This window comes from Ranitomeya imitator, chromosome 7 (assembly GCF_032444005.1).
Source record: "Ranitomeya imitator isolate aRanImi1 chromosome 7, aRanImi1.pri, whole genome shotgun sequence".
NCBI classification, from domain to species: domain Eukaryota; kingdom Metazoa; phylum Chordata; class Amphibia; order Anura; family Dendrobatidae; genus Ranitomeya; species Ranitomeya imitator.
This window is the reverse complement of record NC_091288.1, coordinates 146,740,671-146,759,828: the sequence shown is the minus strand read 5'-3', so window position 1 is coordinate 146,759,828 and position 19,158 is coordinate 146,740,671. Positions and strand designations below refer to the sequence as shown.

The following is a 19,158-nucleotide window of genomic DNA, read 5'->3' as shown; positions in this document are numbered from 1 at the left end:
AATATCACAATTAACTTTTTTTAATTTTAAAGGATACCTGTCATTTTTGTATAAATAAAATGTTATATATGAAAATAAGAAATGTTCTAATATATGTTTTTAGAGAAATCTGCTTCTTTCTCCTCCTGAACTGTCCTTCTGGTCTCAATATTCTCATTTTATAGGTAAAATCTGTCTTTTGGAAATGCATATTTTCCCACTACTGGGGTACAAGCAGGCCGCTGCTCCTCATAATATTATATGTACAGGGGAGGTGGAGGGAGATGCTTGAGGAAGACACAGACATTCTGCTGTCAGTCCTTCTGAAACAACAGTAACACTTTCAATCAGGTCTTGTAGGCTTGGATTAAATCCTGACTAGGGTTCGAGTCTAATACAAATTTTGGGCATATGTGTGATGCTAAAAGATTTTAGAGACTGAAATAATAATAATAATAATAATATTTATATATAGCGCTAACATATTCCGCAGCGCTTTACAGTTTGCACACATTATCATCACTGTCCCCGATTGGGCTCACAATCTAGAATTCCTATCAGTATGTCTTTGGAATGTGGGAGGAAACCGGAGTGCCCGGAGGAAACCCACGCACACACGGAGAGAACATACAAACTCTTTGCAGATGTTGTCCTGGGTGGGATTAGAACCCAGGACCCCAGCACTGCAAGGCTGTAGTGCTAACCACTGCGCCACCGTGCTGCCCATGTGAAATGTGGTATTTCCATGTTTCTACCTCTTCTGCAAGAGGTGTTATCCCAAGATTTCACAAGATTTTTTTGCCAGCATGAAACAAAGGGATTTGAAACAAAATTTGAACAAATTTCTTAGACAGCTGCATATTTTAACAGGCACATCAAACTCCTGTGAATTCCAGAAACTCTATCAATACCCCACTTGTTCTTCATAATTTCATTTGAAGAGAAAGGGAAGAGATAAGCATGACGCCTAGTCACACAATTCTAGTCACACAAAACAAAAATACCATCATTACTATTGATATAGAAGGGTTAATAGTTTGCCTTTAAGTGCCTTTTGCCTTTAATTGCTAGAATTACTAGAATCTGTTGATGCAGTAGTCTGATGGTCTCCACTTCAAGGAGACTACATTTCTTATCATGTATGTTCTCAATAGTCAGTCACAACATGCTCTGGGTACGTTAGAGAATAAAGGTCAGTATGACCCTGGGTGATGGTGGGGGCTACATGAATTACATTGAGAGTTACATTTGTTGTAAATGGTATAAAATATTGCCTCTTGCTCTATTACTTCAGATAAAAGTGACTTGCTTACAGAATATGTGAGGTGTCTTTTTGTCTCCAAGCACGCTTGTAAAATGACGGGCGTAACCTCCTGATTTGGCCTCACTGGTGATCTGCCATGTCTGACATTGGGTCATAACGAAAACAGCTACGACAGTATGAAAAACATTGTTGCCAAGTCACAACAGTAGAATAGTTAGATGAAAATTACCTCCGTCCAATGCACAATTTAGCCCTGAATTCTGTTACTGAATTGAATTATTGCTTTAGAATTATCAGCAACCACCTCAGAGAACATAAAGTCCGTATCAGGTAATCAGAAGGTTTAACACAATTTCAAATGACTTTGTCAAAGATCACCAAGGTCACCACATAGATTAAGTTCTTCACTAAAAACTTCAAATTAACGTGAACATTAAATTAGGGATGTGATGTCTGCAATTGTGTTTGCTGCCCATTTTTGATTCAAGGGAGACTCAAACTTGTGATTATGCCATAAATGTGTGAAATAAAAACACTCCTTTAACACTTGAACAGAAACCCTGACATATACAGCTAATAAGATAAATTAAACTCTCCCCTCAAATGTTATAAGTAGCCACTTTAAGGCAGAAATGTTTTTTATTTCATGTTGCCCAATTATATTTGTTACTTACATATAAAATACACATAAAGATAAGGATTTTGTCCTGGTCAACTGAACTTCTGATTACTTTGTACTTCAGCTTTTATTTTCAAATCATCATTATAAAGTCTCCTTTAATATGGAACACACTCAGACAGTATTTCATAATGAAGACACTCAGCTTTTTTTTACCATATTTGATAACTTGCTTGCATTATTTTGGAAATGTTATAGTGCCTGTTGAGTGATACAAGCATAACACCACTGATTGAGTAGGTGTTATGATATGATGTGTTATGTGGTACAGGGCAATAGTCATGGGTGAGGTACTCGTTTTCTATGTCTCGGCATGCTACAGGAAAATGAGGGTCCTGGATGGGTGTGTGTGAGCTTTAACTGTGGGAGCCCTATGCCCTTGCAGACAGCATGATGCCAGTGACTTCTGATTGCCAGGTGTTATAAATTTCAATGAGGTAGACCACTGCTCAAAAACAAACTGTCTTTTACTAAACACAAATCTTCGGAGGAGTATGTACAGTGGATAATGGGTACAACACTTTATGGACATTTCTATAAAACACACACATTCTGTTCCTTTCTGGCCTCACTCCGCTGTCTGTCCATTAACTCCCTGGATTCACCACCACCACCCAACACAATGCTTTGGGAGCTTTCATAGCCTCCAACAGCACCATTAACCAGTAAGGGAGAGACCGTGGTTCCATGTGTTTTTTACCATAGGGGAGTTAATTGTGCCACTGTGGCCATTACTTCCGTCTCTACTTACCAATGCCTTGGAACTACCTCACAGGGCACTCTCTCTTTGTCCCACTTTCCTTCTCCCAACTGCTCCGTCACTTGACTGTAAGAAAACTCCGAACCATCTCGCTAGGCTTCCCGCCCCAGACCTCATCTCCAGAGAATTACTCCTTCAAATGTTTTTCGTTGTCTCCCCTCTGCTATCAGTTATCTTGGTCTTCATTCACTTTCGGGATACCCAATCCATGCGGCTCTGCTAAGTACTCAGACCAAAGTTCTGATCTAACTGATGGCTGGGTTTTATATGCCTTCATTTTACTTTAGCCCTTCCCACTCTGGGGTTAATCCCATTTATTAACTCTACCTTTCCCTATAAGCTATCTGTGGCTTACAAAACACAGCCTATCACTAATAATGCACATTACTATTGCGCATCAAAACATATTGCAACAATACACGTGTCTTCAAAGGGAGGGCATAGACAACATCTCCACTTCCTTACATAGGAAAAACGTTTTAGCATTGTCTGTTTCAGACCAATAGTATGCAGCGGCTACAGTGCAACATTTAAATATTTTTCTAGAGAAGCTGTAGCTCTTGAGAAATGAGGGGGGGGGGGTTTCCAGTGATTAGAAACTAATAGCATACTTCATAGTCATATTTATATATTTTACTTGTACTCCCCATACAATAGCAAGTCATCTTTTTCCATAATTTTGCTTTGTGTTTTACAGCACCTTTGACATTTATGCTTGAAATGGATGAATAAATTGGTCTCCTTTGTGAAACAAGTGTCTATCCCTACACGATCTAACCCTGTCAGACTGTAGGGACACATCTCTAATTGAATCTATCCAGTTCTCGATTTATTCACAAATTAGAGAAAAGAATATTGAAAAGGTCTAAGAAAAGATGCTCCAACATTATCATTTCCTGAAGAATATCATTTTTCTTCTAACACAGTTATGAATATGGGCAGGTCTAATTTGAGCATACAATATTTTGTCCTAAATTATTGAGCATATTTAATTAATGTGATAGATTTTTATGACATCTGTAAATCCTGTCCTTAGAAGAACAGCACTAATAGAACTTCTGTCCTCTGTACATGGTCTTCCTTTGCACATACAATACTCAATAAAACCAATACAAATACGTAGTATGCCACATAAAGATATTTGTACAATAAAGTGCAAGAAAATAAATTAAGCAGCGAGGATAACATTGCAAGTAACCTACCTGTTACACATGAGCCTTCAGACACCACCAGTATTTCACTTTGCTGTTTGCAGGCAGCTCCTCTTAAGTAGCACTCATTTCGGTAAGTGACTCCATTTGAACCACACACGGGGATGTAATCATGCTGACACTGACGGAAACAAGAAAAGACTCTTTACTGTTTTGCTTCGTTATCAATCCTTTCATTTTGCATGTGCACTTATTATATGTGCATATCTGTGTGCATATAGTTTCATTTACTGAGAACAGCCCTGTACTTTCACGATTTGCATATTTCAGTCATCAGTTCTTTACATTAGAGTTACGTCCCCAAATTTTCAGTTTTGCAAAGCAGTGCAATTTTACAGTACAGAATTTTAGATACCATGAATAAGTTGTTATTCCTATTATGTATTTACTGCTGTGGATTCCCTTAACTATTCTAAAAAAATGTATCCAGATCCAAAGTAATTCCATCTATTTCCTAAAATCTATATTTTACAAAAACTGATTAGTTTGTCCTAGATTTCAATTGTAAGGCTAAACTGTGATTTTTAGGACTCATACACGATTTATTTTATAGGATGAGTGCTCTCCGTAGTATTCATGGACAGAACTTGTACATTTTAAGGGGCTGTGTACATGTCCAATTTTTTTCCTTGGATCAAATGGTCCTTGGAAAAATTGAAGAAAATCAGCAATCAGTAAGGCAAGTCTATGAGTATATGAAAAAAACCTCAAGATGGAAACAGAAGGATATTCCCAAAATTCCAGATATTATAGAGAAAATTTCTATTCATAGGGTTTTGAATTTCTCACTTGCTTTGAGAGAGAACAAATTTATTACATACACCAAGAGATGGCAGATTTGGAATAACGTTTTTCCTCCTTAGCTTGAAGTATGTACAGTATGTGTGTATGTATATAGAGCTCTGGCAAAAATTAAGAGACCACTGCAAAATGTTCAGTTTGTCTGTTTTTTCTCTGCATAGGTATACTTTTGAGTAAAATGTAATTTTTTCTTTTAGTCCATAAACTTCTGACATGTCACTGTCAATTTCCAAGCAATACATTTTTTTATTTTTGTTCTAAAAAGGAGAAATGGTCAAAATTAGAAAACAAACAGTGTTTTCAGACCTAAAATAATGCAAAAAAAAACAAGTTCATAATCATTTAGAAACAAGACTAATGATTTAACTCGGAAAGAGTTCAGAAATCAATATTTTGTGGAATAACCATGATTGTTAATCACAGCTTTCATGCATCTTGGCATGCTTTCCACCAGTCTTTCACACTGCTTCTGGTGCAAAAATGTAAGCAGTTCTTCTTTGTTTGATGGCTTGTGACTATCCATCATCCTCTTGATTACATCCCAGAGGTTTTCAATGGGGTTCAGGTCTGGAGATTGGGCTGCCCATGATAGGGTTTTGATGTGGTGGTCTCTTACTTTTTGCCAGAGCTGTATACGTGTATATGTGCATGTATGTTGATAACCTAGAACAGGAAAAGACAAGCCAAATTTCATCATCCTCGACAAACTCAACTATTAAATTACTTTTTCGGAATGTAATAATTCCTAAATAACCTACTGTGAAGTGCCACCCCATGATCATAGCTGCCTTCACAATCAGCATACACACCATTGGTTTACTGTCTATTGATGTGACCTTGCTACAAATATGGAAAAAAATAGAGCATTGTTCTTATGTACTTTCTTTCAATTCTTTATTGTTTATAATGCTGCTTTGTATCAGTGAATGAAACCATTACTGTTTACCTACAAAGGCTGAAATTCTGTATAGGACTAACACTACTCATAGCTGAAGTTTTTCTGCAATGTATCCAATATAAGCGATCCTAAATAATACAGGTGAGTATATCTACAGTATCTCCTCTAGTGTATGGTAGTAAAAAGCTAGCTGCAATAAGTATTAGCTCTATGCAGGTTTTCAGGATTCGGATATAATCAATGTTGTTCTTCGTCACTGGTAGTATGCAACAATAGCTAAAAATTGCAAAGAAATAAAACTAAATAAAGTATAGATTTACAGATCTGTTTGTTCATTATGTAGTGATAGCACTTTGTCTATATATGAAAGGGCAACATCTTTATCTGACATTAATTAGATTAAATTACTCTCAATATTTCCAGATGATTCATTCATTTTGATTAGTCGAATAATGGCTTAGTGTTATACCCGGTTTGGTCTCTGTACCTTTGCGGGGTCCCCGTCGGGACTCCCGCTCTGTGCGGGCTCCACGCTCTCAGGATGCAGCTTCCCCTCCTCCTCCCCCTCCTGTTTCTTGCTGTGGTGCCAACAGGTTCTCGGGCAGAGTGCTTAGGGCACGCGCGCGCTCGTTCCCGGTCTCTTAAAGAGACAGCATGCATTTTTAAAATATACTTCTAGCCAATGGCGTGGTATTCATTGCTATTTCTAGCTCCTCCACCATAGGGAGGGCGCCAGAGCAACAAGTATCCATTGTTGCTTACTTCCGGTTCCTGTCTGCATGTGCTCCTGTTTCTGATGTGCTTTTGCTTGTACTCCACTTAATGCTCTCTGTTTGCACAGATCATCAGCTACCAGTTACCCGGCTATCCTGGACGACGACTGTTCTATCTACGCAATCCTGTCTCGTCCCGCCAAGCTGCCATCATCATCCGCGGACAACGCCAGTACCATTGGAACCAACAAGCCCTCATATGGCCATTTTGACCAATAAATAAAAAAGTTATGGGTCTGGGAAGAAGGGGAGCAAAAAACAAAAATGCAAAAACAAAAAATACCTTTGGTCATTAAAGGGTTAATCAACCAAGCCCCTCCAATGATAATGCAGAATACACCCTAAGGGTATGTTTCCACATGCAGGAAACGCTGCGTGTCTGACGCTGCATAGAGCCACAGCGTCAGACACGCAGCGTCCAGATGTTATAGCATAATGGAGGGGATTGAATGAAATCCCGTCTCCACTATGCGTGGTAACACGCACGCGGCGGCCCTGCGACTCCGGACATGCTGCGCGTCTTTTCAGATCGCAGCATGTCCGTATATCTTGCGGCGACGCTGCGTCGGCGCAAGATATAGCACAGGGCTCCATGCGATGGGTGTGATGATGCCGGATGTGTACTGTGAACACATCCGGCATCATCGCGTCCCAGAAGGGGGCGGGGCTTAGCGCAGAGCTGCAAAGCCGCTCCAACGATACCGCCGGCCATCCTGAAAGTGGACACATACCCTAAGGCTACGGTCACACTATCAGTATTTGGTCAGTATTTCACATCAGTATTTGTTAGCCAAAGCCAGGAGTCGGTCTAAAATACAGACTTGGTGACATGTTTCTATTATAGCTTTCCCCTCTGTTTGTTCCTCTCCTGGTTTTGGCTAACAAATAGTGATGTAAAATACTGACCACATACTGATAGTGTGACCATAGCCTAAGGCCAGGGTCACACTAGTGAGTTCAATGTGAGAAACTCGCGCATCAAGTCCCGACACTGCCACCGGCACTCAGGATCAGAGTGTGCGACTACATGTATTTCTATGCAGCTGAATGCTGCAGTCCGAACGACAGGCGGCAGTGCCGGGACTTGATGTGAGAGACTCTCGCGAGTTTACGATACGATACGATACAATTTATTGATCCCGTGGGAAATTATGGAGTTTCTCGCATTGAACTCGCAAGAGTGACCCTGGCCTAACATAGAAGTAATGGAAACAATCAATCAACCCAGACAATTGGTTATTAATAGAAATGAGAATATAACAAAGGTAGAAAAAACTTTATGAGACTAAAAAAAAAAAGGCCACGCAGGTGTAAGGTTGCACAGAGTCCAACAGGAATCAGCAAGAACTGTGGTTTCTTCAAAAGCAAAAGCATTGTTTATTTGATATTTAGTTTATTATTTTCACCATAAATTCATAGTTGTGAGATAGTTTTTACAAAAAAAGGCTACACAGTATGTGCTTACTTCATACAAGAACAAATGCAAATTTCTAACTCAATAATAAAATATGCTATTGCTTGACAAGGTAATTTTTGGATATTTGTGAAAAACAGTGCTCTTATCCAGCCTACAATCTTGAAGTAAAAAAAACCTAAGCACTGAACATATTTCAAGGTTCAAAATGTGTAGGAATTTTTCACAAGATGTCTTGGTTTCAAACTTGTGTATTTTTTGTACCTTTTTAATGGATTAATAAACATCTATCTTTACATTAGAAAATCAACATTAACAGAAATAAACACGTGAAATAGATCAGAGTGTTTGTAATGACTCTATATGAGTTTCATTTTTGTATTGAAGAACTGAAATAAATTAAATTCAAACAATTTGCTTATTGCCAAAGCGCAAATCGCAAAAAAAAAGGCTGCAACCTGTTTAAAACATACAGACTTGTTCACTGTCATACAGACTTGTTCACTGTGCAAGTAGCCCATGTGTTCCTGTTTCCATAATTGTTCTCTTGTGTCTACAAGACTGGGGAGTTCCACCACTCCTCTTGGGCTATCTGCACAAAAGCTGTTCTACCCTGTATGCACACATGGATTTTTCCTTTCTGAACCCTGTTCACACAGGTTATATACAGATGATCAGGTTTTTAAATACATCAGATAGGGATTGCATACATTAGTTAGGACTGCTCTGATAAGGGTATACCGTGAAGATTGGTAGAGCAGCTTAGTATACATTTTTTGCAAAAAACGTATCAACCAAATACCCTGTTTTTTACATCTGTTACTAGCACTTGCGGATTACTGCAACATTTTTTCAAACTGAGTGTTTTTGGTTTTACTACTCTCTTTTGTGTCTTCAGGTTTCTTGGTGGTGTGTGAACATGATCATACAGACTTGTTCACTGTGCAAGTAGCCCATGTGTTCCTGTTTCCATAATTGTTCTCTTGTGTCTACAAGACTGGGGAGTTCCACCACTCCTCTTGGGCTATCTGCACAAAAGCTGTTCTACCCTGTATGCACACATGGATTTTTCCTTTCTGAACCCTGTTCACACAGGTTATATACAGATGATCAGGTTTTTAAATACATCAGATAGGGATTGCATACATTAGTTAGGACTGCTCTGATAAGGGTATACCGTGAAGATTGGTAGAGCAGCTTAGTATACATTTTTTGCAAAAAACGTATCAACCAAATACCCTGTTTTTTACATCTTTTACTAGCACTTGCGGATTACTGCAACATTTTTTCAAACTGAGTGTTTTTGGTTTTACTACTCTCTTTTGTGTCTTCTGTTTAAAACAATGAAGATTGAAACAGTAACAGAAGGCTGACACGACTACAAGCACCACAAACTGGGCTTCCCCATAAAGCCTTGCTGCTATCACATCACATTATATAGCACAGTCAATCAGCAGGGAATATCAGAGCCAGTAAAAAAGCTTAGGTAGGGAATGCAGCAGACATTCTAAGTGATTTTAAGGCCGGTTTCACACGTCAGTGGCTCCGGTACGTGAGGTGACAGTTTCCTCACGCACCGGAGCCACTGACACATGTAGACACATTAAAATCAATGCATCTGTTCAGATGTCATTGATTTTTTGCGGACCGTGTCTCCGTGTGCCAAACACGGAGACATGTCAGTGTTCGTGGGAGCGCATGGATTACACGGACCCATTAAAGTCAATGGGTCCGTGTAAAACACGTACCGCACACGGATGCTGTCCGTGTGCCATCCGTGTGCCATGCAGGAGACAGCGCTACATTAAGCGCTGTCCCTCCCACTGGTGCTGAAGCCCCATTCATATCTTCCCTGCAGCAGCGTTTGCTGTAGAGAAGATATGAATATTAGTGTGTAAAATCAATATCCAGGTCCCCATCCCCCTCCCACCCCCTGTGCGCCCCCTCTTCCCCCCCGCTGTGATTAAAATACTCACCTAGCTTCCGGATCACTCACAGCGGGGTGGGAGGGGGGTGGGCACCTGGATATTGATTTTACACACTAATATTCATATCTTCTCTACAGCAAACGCTGCTGCAGGGAAGATATGAATGGGGCTTCAGCACGATGCCGGGGACAGCGCTAAACTTTAGCGCTGTCTCCGGCATGGTGCATGTAGTACCCAGTGGGCACACGGGCAGCACACGTGTGCCACACGTGTGCCACACTGATGTGCCACAGAAACGCACCAGCACACGGACACGGATAATTCCGGTACCGATTTTTCCGGTACCGGAAATATCTGGACGTGTGAGACTTCCCTAAGATAGTGAGAGTTTGTCAGAGCTCCCAATGCAGCAATGGAAATAGGAAGAAAAACCACTAAAATAATGGGCAAAGACTCCAGACAATAATTTGATGACTAACTGCAGCAGTGAAAAAAATGATAGTAGTAGTCTGTGAATAAGGCCGGGGTCAAACGAGCGTAAAACACTTCTATGTGATGTTTTATCGCAAAGTACTTGGAACAGTGTTAGGCTGCCGTCACACTATCAGTATTTGGTCAGTATTTTACATCAGTATTTGTAAGCCAAAAACAGGAGTGGATCAAATAGAGGAAAAGTATAATAGAAACACGTCACCACTTTTGCATTTATCACCCACTCCTGGTTTTGGCTTACAAATACTGATGTAAAATACTGACCAAATACTGATAGTGTGACGGCAGCCTTATTTTGTGGGGCAGCTCAGATTGGGTGTTATTTTCTCATCCCAATTCGGCAAAAGAATAGGATGGTGTAGAAAGGCAATGAAAAAAGGCAATGGAGAAGATGGAGAGATTAATTTCTCCTCCTTCTGCACACCTGTGATCTGATTCTTGCATGTGAGAGGACTGAATCACCCCATCATGACTCTCGGCTCAAGCTCGCGGAAGAGTTTGAGCCAAGTGTCCTTAGCATATCGCATCCGATAGTGTGACTCTGGCCTAAAAAAGACATGGGAAAGGCTCCAGCAACGCAGACGCAGTGTCACTGGTTAGTGATATATTGCAGTCTGTCCTGCTGCATTTGAACTATAATTACACATTTGTTTTTCTTTATTCCTCATGTAGTAAAATTCAGAAGCAAGACAGTACAAAAGTTTTCATGAAAAAGAAAAATTGAAATTAGTGTAGAGATGGTGTGCTTGCTTGCCACAGGTGACTATGCTGAGTTTTTGCATATCTTGTGCAAATGTTTTTTTTAAAGAGGGATTCAATATTTTATAAAAAGACTAGAGAGATTTCCTTAAAATCCATATATTAAACTGCAATTATCTACCTCAAAATTGTGCCTATTTTTTTGCACATCTGTTATACTTAACAAATTTTGCTTCCGTACATGGCTCACTAATACACAACCCTATTGCAAGTGCTGCCTTTTTGGACATAAGCCTAACATGTTTAGGGAGGAGGACAGGTGCCAAAAAACACAATTCTGCGTTTTATTTTTTTTTCTGTTACAGTGTTTGCTGAGCGGGTTAATTAATTTAAGAATTTCATAGAGCATACTTTTATGGATGTGGTAATGCCAAATATGTATTTTTATTTTTTTTAATCACTTTACTTTTAATGGAATTTTATTTTTTATTATTATTTTCAAAAGCTTTTTTTTCCTTACTTTATTTGGAACCTGTAGCTATCTGATCGCTTTTACCATATACTATAATACCACAGTATAACAGCACATAGTGGAAAGCCCAGTTTCATTTGTAACCTTTTGGCTGAGCTTCACAGAAGTATCAAAATGTCAGCACCAAGGCCTTCAGTAGGACCGGGACACATTATATTTATACATAGCTGTCAGAGATTGGCAGCGGCATGTGAATGGTTATCAGCATTCAGCAGCAATCAGAGCTTAGATTTGGCTTCTGCTATTAGACACAAATCCTGGCTATATAGTTTAGCCAGCACCCACCGCATATGGAGAGAGCTTAGCTACTGTGCCCTTATTATATTGTAACCTCCACAGTCATGAATAAGTATGTAATTTTGCATTAAAGGGGTTGTCCACTAATAGGACAACTTATTATCTATCAGAATTTGGTACCAATAAAAACACCTATAAAGGAATTAAGTACAGTCATAGATAGAGCATTATTTTTAATCTTTAAAGACTCCATAATAACAGGGTCTGTACCACAGGACTGGCGTATAGCAAATGTGGTGCCAATATTCAAAAAAAAAAGACAAAAACTGAACTAGGAAATTATAGGCCAGGTACTGGAGGGTATTCTATGAGATGCTATGCTGGAGTTTCTGAAGAGGAATAACGTCGTGACCCAATATCAACATGGGAGACCGTTCCTATCAGACTAATCTAATCAATTTCTATGAAGAGGTAAGTTCCGGACTGTACCAAGGGAACCCAGTAGATGTAGTGTATATGGACTTTTCAAAAGCTTTTGATACGGTGCCACACAAAAGGTTGATACATAAAATGAGAACAATGGGGATAGGGGAAAATATGTGCAAGTGGGTTGAGAGCTGGCTCAGTGATAGGAAACAAAGGGCGGTTATTAATGGAGCACACTCGGACTGGGTAGCGGTTAGCAGTGGGGTACCACAGGGGTCAATATTGGGCCCTCTTCTTTTTAACATATTTATTAATGACCTTATAGGGGGCATTCAGAGTAGAATTTCAATATTTGCAGATGACACTAAACTCTGCAGGGTAATCAATTCAGAGGAGGCCAATTTTATATTACAGGATGATTTATGTAAACTAGAAGCTTGGGCTGATAAATGGCAAATGAGCTTTAATGGGGATAAATGTAAGGTCATGCACTTGGGGAGAAGTAATAAGATGCATAACTATGTGCTTAATTCTAAAACTCTGGGCAAAACCGTCAATGAAAAAGACTTGGGTGTATGGGTGGATGACAAACTCATGTTCAGTGGCCAGTGTCAGGCAGCTGCTACAAAGGCAAATAAAATAATAGGATGCATTAAAAGAGGCATAGATTCTCATGAGGAGAACATAATTTTACCTCTATACAAGTCACTAGTTCGACCACACTTAGAATACTGTGCACAGTTCTGGTCTCCGGTGTATAAGAAAGACATAGCTGAAGTAGAGCGGGTGCAGAGAAGCGCGACCAAGGTTATTAGAGGACTGGGGGTCTGCAATACCAAGATAGGTTATTACACTTGGGGCTATTTAGTTTGGAAAAACGAAGGCTAAGGGGTGATCTTATTTTAATGTATAAATATATGAGGGGATAGTACAAAGACCTTTCTGATGATCTTTTTACTTGTAGACCCGAGTTGGGGACAAGGAGGCATCCTCTACGACTGGAGGAAAGAAGGTTTAAGCATAATAACAGATACAGATTATTTACTGTAAGAGCAGTGAAACTATAGAACTCTCTGTAGTATGATGTTGTAATGAGTTTCTCAATTGATTAATTACTCAAATTTAAGAGGGGACTGGATGCCTTTCTTGAAAAATTATAATGTTACGGGTTATATTTACTAGATTCCTTGATAGGGCGTTGATCCAGGGAACCAGTCTGATTGCTGTATGTGGAGTCGGGCAGGATATTTTTTTCCCCAACTTGGAGCTTACTGTTTGCCACATGGTTTTTTTTGCCATCCTGTGGATCAACATGTTAGGGCAAGTTAGGTTAGGACAAGGGTTGAACTAGATGGACTTAAAGTCTTCCTTCAACCTTAAAAACTATGTAACTATGCTTCAAAATAAATAATAAAATACACTGGCGCTATACTTGCACATAAAAATAGAGGTCCCACAAGTGCTGCCGGTAAATCAGACAGATACTGTGCCAAATCTGTCAAGGAAATAGAAAACAATTGAACAGTAAGAGATACCGCGCTACAAGTGCCCAAGACCTACCTAAAGTAAATAGGTGTGTATGGATAGGACCATAATAGATCTACCTAATACCATATAGATGAGGTCAGCCCGCCTAGCCTGGATATACAGTGCGGGATATACAGTACTAAGGTCTGACTGCGAAATAACCTGTTAAAATGGTACCTCCTATGCCATAAACTAATTCCGCGGTAGTGAATAGTGTCTGCTGAGTGGCAGATACACTTACCTGCCCAGCATGTGGAGGTGCGTGAGAGGAGTCCGGCGGCTGGACGTTATGCAGGGAGCCGTAGAACTGTGCCCACATGCAGCGATGCTCACCGAAGCCGAGGGTGAGCGTGCGTGCCCCAGTGCCCGTGATAGCGAGTGCTTGGCGGGGACAAGTGGAGCTCCGTGCAGCGCCAGAGACGTCCCGGCCGGAGGCGTCCCTGGAAGCACAAGAAACAAAAAATGGCCGACGCTGCTGCGCAGCGTGTGACGTCACTGGCCTATGGAGCCCTAGCAGGGTCAGTCTAACCAACGCGTTTCGGACTGTACCGCACTCCTTCGTCAGGGTTACCACCCAGCGTACGATGCTACCTATATATAGGCTCCACATACCTCCCACCCTTGATCAAATTCCACCCGCATCACTGGTGGTGACGCCAGAAACAGGGGCAATATAGATAAATTAATCCTCTATGTAATGCCTCAACCACATCTCGCATTATAAGATAGTACTACAAATACAGATATATATATATATACCTAATGGTTGATATTACGAGATTTTAGCAGCCCTCTACATTATACTAGATGTTCCATTTCCCTGCAATTAGTGCTGAAAAAGAGATTAAAACCCCCCGCATGTATAAAACTTAACTTTTAATAAATATGCCTAAAAACATAAAATTACATTAAATAATGCATACAAATGGTTAATATATATTAAAATATGACTAAAACGCGCCTATGTGGCCTAAAAAATGTTCCCAATTAATGGCGAACATGTGCATATGTCTGATAGGATGTTGTATTTAAAAACACCTATCTGTTAAATAGTACCCACATTCCTGATTTGTTCCCATACTGGACTAGATGAATATGGTGGTCATAATAAGACTCACTAGTTGCACCCCCATAAACGGATAGAAAATATATATCAGGAGCTGCAAAACCATATAACGTTAAAAACCAAATAATTCTAGTTCACAATTAAGGCCTTTAGGTCTTAAACTATCCAAGGTAAAAATCCATTGGGATTCACATCGGGACATCTGCTTTATAAAATCGCCCCCTCTTTTGTTCGGGCGGACGGCCTGAATGCCATAGAAAATTATTCCTTTTACGGATTTCCCATGTATTTCCTTAAAATGTCTCGAAAGGGGATGTTCTACAAGCCCTTTTTGGATATTCCTACAATGTTCTTGAATACGCACCCTTAATTGTCTTTTTGTACGACATACGTACAACTATTTACATGGGCATTGGATCACATATATTACTCCGGTGGAATGACAGGACAAACTGTCCTTGATGGAAAACTCACGTGTTCCATCGGCATCTGAAAACATGAATTGTCTGATTTTCCTACCTATTTACTTTAGGTAGGTCTTGGGCACTTGTAGCGCTGTATCTCTTACTATTCAATTATGTTACTATGCTATACTCACCTTCCATGCCAGCACCATTCCAAGAGTGTTGACACTTGTGTTCCTGGGGCTCGCATGAGGTTGTTACATCATCTGAGCTCTGCACCCAGTCTGCACTGGCATCACTGTCTGCACCTACAGACGTACACGTAATTAACAGGAAGTCAACGCTGCAGCTAGCTGCTCACTTCTTGCTAATTACATTATACATCTGAAAGTGGAGACAGTGCCACCAATGCTGATTGGGCACAGGGTTCACGGGATGTAACAACCTCGTGTGAACCCACGGAATGTGAGTGCTGACACCAATGGAGCAGCACTGGCACGGGACGTGAGTATAAACTTTTTTATTCTAATGGTGCAAAACATGGAGAATGAGAAGGGGTTTTCATAGTAATGAAGGGCTTTATGGGGTAGGCTTGGGTGAGACTTGGAATGTGCAATTTTTGGCCACTTTGAGCCATATTATTTTTCTGGCATTTGTTGATAGTGCTTGTGTACCAACTGCTGGAATCGAGTTTTAAGAGACAGTTGTGTCAATCCTTGTCCTGTGCCATTACTACTTCCTTAAGGATAAAGAAATAGGATCCAGGGTCTTTTAGATGTTAGAGTAGGTTACCACATGTGCAGTTTTCAGTGAACTGAATCCAGGAAGCTCTAAACATGTAGATATACCCATCTGAAACATTTCTGTTGCTCTTGTGTGCATAAAACCTGTTTGGCAATCTATTATGTATATCTATGCGTTGATACCAATAAAAGCTGTATAAAACTAAAGCTTGCCATAAAAGCAAGTATTTGCAATTCATCATGTTTTAATTAACAGAAAAAATAATCCCTTAAATATTTTCATGAGCACATTTTCATGGCCAGATACAGGTGCTTCTCCTAAGGGGTACTTCTGTCTGTCTGTAACAGAAATCCTGGGTCGCTGATTGGTCGCAGCCAGCCGGCCACGACTAATCAGCGAGATTGGGGTGGGATTTAAGCACTGCCTCACTTTTTTCTATTGATGCTTCCTATGCAGCATCAATAGTAAAAACATAGAATGTTAAAAATAATTAAAAAAAACAAAAACATGACATTCTCACCTTCCGAAGTCTTCCGCCGTCCACGCCAGCCTTTCCCACTCCTCGCGCTTTGGTCCCAAGAATGCATTGCGGCAATGAGCCGAGATTTTTTTTAATTTGCTGAGATAAGGACTTTTAGAGTTTCATTGTCTCTAAGCCATAATCATCAAAATTAACAGAAATAAACACTTGACATAGATCACTCTGTTTGTAATGACTCTATATAATACATAAGTTTCACTTTTTTTATTAGAGAACTGAAATAAATTAACTTTTTGATGATATTCTAATTTTATGAGAAGCACCTGTAACTATACTCTCTCAAACTTATATTTGTATTATCTATAAATACACCGAGCTACATCTAGTAGACCCAAAAATTCTACATACAAGTCTCCATGGTTTTTCTAAAGATCATTAAAGGAGCTTTCCATTTTCATAAAAGTGGAACCAAAATACTATTACATTACTGAAATTACAAATACAGCTCAGCAGCTGTGTCAAGGTAGACAGGATACGTTACTAAGCTCAGTGATTGGCTATAGTGGTGATGCATGCTCTCGACATGACATCATTAATACAAGCAAAACAACAAGACCTGAGCAGCAGCAGGGAGCCGACACTGGACATGGTGATTGTGTTTCTTATTTTAGGAATCTTAGAGTGATAGGAGTCCATTTTCCTGAAAATGTAAAAGCCTTTTAAAATGTGTTGATGTGTTGTTGACTGCAAAAGGCGTTCCAAAAGATTTAACAGACTCTGAAGTTGTGGTACATTGTTCTACTGTTCAGAGACACCTGCACAAATATGGTGTTCAGGGAAGAGTCATCAGAAGAAAACCTCTACTGCATCCTCGCCATAAAATTCAGCAACTCAAGAATGAAAAAGAACATCGAAACAAGCCTGATGCACTTTGGAAACAAGTCCAGTGGACCGGTGAGGTTAAAATAGAACTCTTTGGCCACAATGATCAAAAGTATGTGTGGAGAAAAAATGGCACAGAATTTCAGGAAAATAACATCTTGTCAACCATTAAATATGGAGTGGATCAATTATGCTTTGGTGTTGCAGCCAATGGCATGGGGAATATTTTATGGGTAGAGGGAAGGAAGGATTCAATGAAATTTCAACAAATTCTTGATGCAAGCATAACACTATTTGTAAAAAAAAATGCTGAAGTTGAATAGAGGATGACTTCTACAGATGGATGATGAACCTAAACACAAGTCAAAATCCACAATAGACTACCTCAAAAGGCACAACTGAAGGTTTTACAATGGCTGTCACAGTCCCCTGATTTGAATATCCTTGAAAATGTGTGGCTAGGCCTCAAAACAGCAGTGCAAACAAGACAACCCAAGAATTTTCCAAGGATAAATTGATGAAAATCCTTCAAATAAGAATTGAAAGATTCTTGGCTGGCTACAAAAAGAGTTTACAAGCTATGATACTTTCAAAAGGGGAGCTCCTAGGTAGTAATCATGCAGGATAGCCATACTTTTGCATTGGCCCATTTTTTCTTTTTGTAATTTTAAAAATGTAAATGAGTAAAAAAAAAACAATATATATATACAGGGTGGGCCATGATATGGATACACCAAAATAAAATGGGAATAGTTGGTGATATCAACTTCCTGTTTGTGACACATTAGTATATTGGACGGGGAAAACTTTTCAAGATGGGTGGTGACCATGGCGGCCATTTTGAAGTTGGATATTTGGGATCCAACTTTATTTTTTCCAATGGAAAAAGGGTCATGTGATGCATCAAACTAACTGAGAATTTCACAAGAAAAACAATGGTGTGCTTGGTTTTAACATATCTTTATTCTTTCATGAGTTATTGGCTAGTTTATGACCACTTATAAAATGTGTTCAAAGTGCTGCCCATTGTGTTGGATTGTCAGTGAAACCCTCTTCTCCCACTCTTGACACACTGATAGCAACACCGCAGAAGAAATGTTAGCACAGGCTTCCAATATCCATTGTTTCAGATACTGCACATCTCGTATCTTCACAGCATAGACAATTGCCTTCAGATGACCCTAAAGATAAAAGTCTAAGGGGATCAGATTGGGAGACCTTGGTGGCCATTCATCTAGCCCACATCGACCATCATGATGATGGTTTGCCCTCTTTATGCACTGAAGATGGCACGTTCCCTGAGTTTTTCCAGCAAGATAGTGCACCACCACATTATGGGTGTCAGGTCTGAGCATTCCTACATGAACGGTTTCCTGGAAAGTGGATTGGTTGTTGTGGGCCAGTTGAATGGCCACCAAGGTCTCCCGATCTGAACCCCTTAGACTATTATCTTTGGGGTTATCAGAAAAGAAATTGTCTATGCTGTGAAGATACGAAAAGTGCAGCATCTGAAACAATGGATGCTGGAAGCCTGCACTAGCATTTTTTCTGCTGTGTTTCTATCAGTGTCTCAAGAGTGGGAGAAGAGGGTTGCATTGGCAATCCAACACAATAGCAGCACTTTGAACACATTTTATAAGTGGTCATAGACTTGTAAATAACTCATGAAAGAATAAAGTTACGTTAAAACCATGCACACCATTATTTTTCTTGTGAAATTCTCAATAAGTTTCATGTGTCACATGACCCTATTCCCATTGGAAAAAGATTTTTCTGTATTTTCATGACTGTGAAAATTGTACATTCACCCTGAAGGCATCAAAACTATGAATTAACACATGTTGAATTATATACTTAACAAAAATGTGTGAAACAACTGAAATTATGTCTTATATTCTATGTTATTCAAAGTAGCCATTTTTTGCTTTGATGGCTGCTTTGCACACTCTTGGCATTCTCTC

General features: G+C 39.7%; 1 protein-coding gene across 2 annotated transcripts in view; it reads right to left on the bottom strand.

Annotated features, from left to right (window-relative positions):
* The window catches only part of TMEFF2 (transmembrane protein with EGF like and two follistatin like domains 2), a 1,231,017-nt gene that overhangs the window by 1,117,032 nt on the left and 94,827 nt on the right, over positions 1-19,158 (bottom strand). For both annotated transcript variants that reach the window (XM_069733894.1, XM_069733895.1), the window contains exon 3: positions 3,885-4,014. In XM_069733894.1, the coding sequence (XP_069589995.1) occupies positions 3,885-4,014 (130 nt within the window). The remainder of the gene's footprint in view (positions 1-3,884; positions 4,015-19,158) is intronic.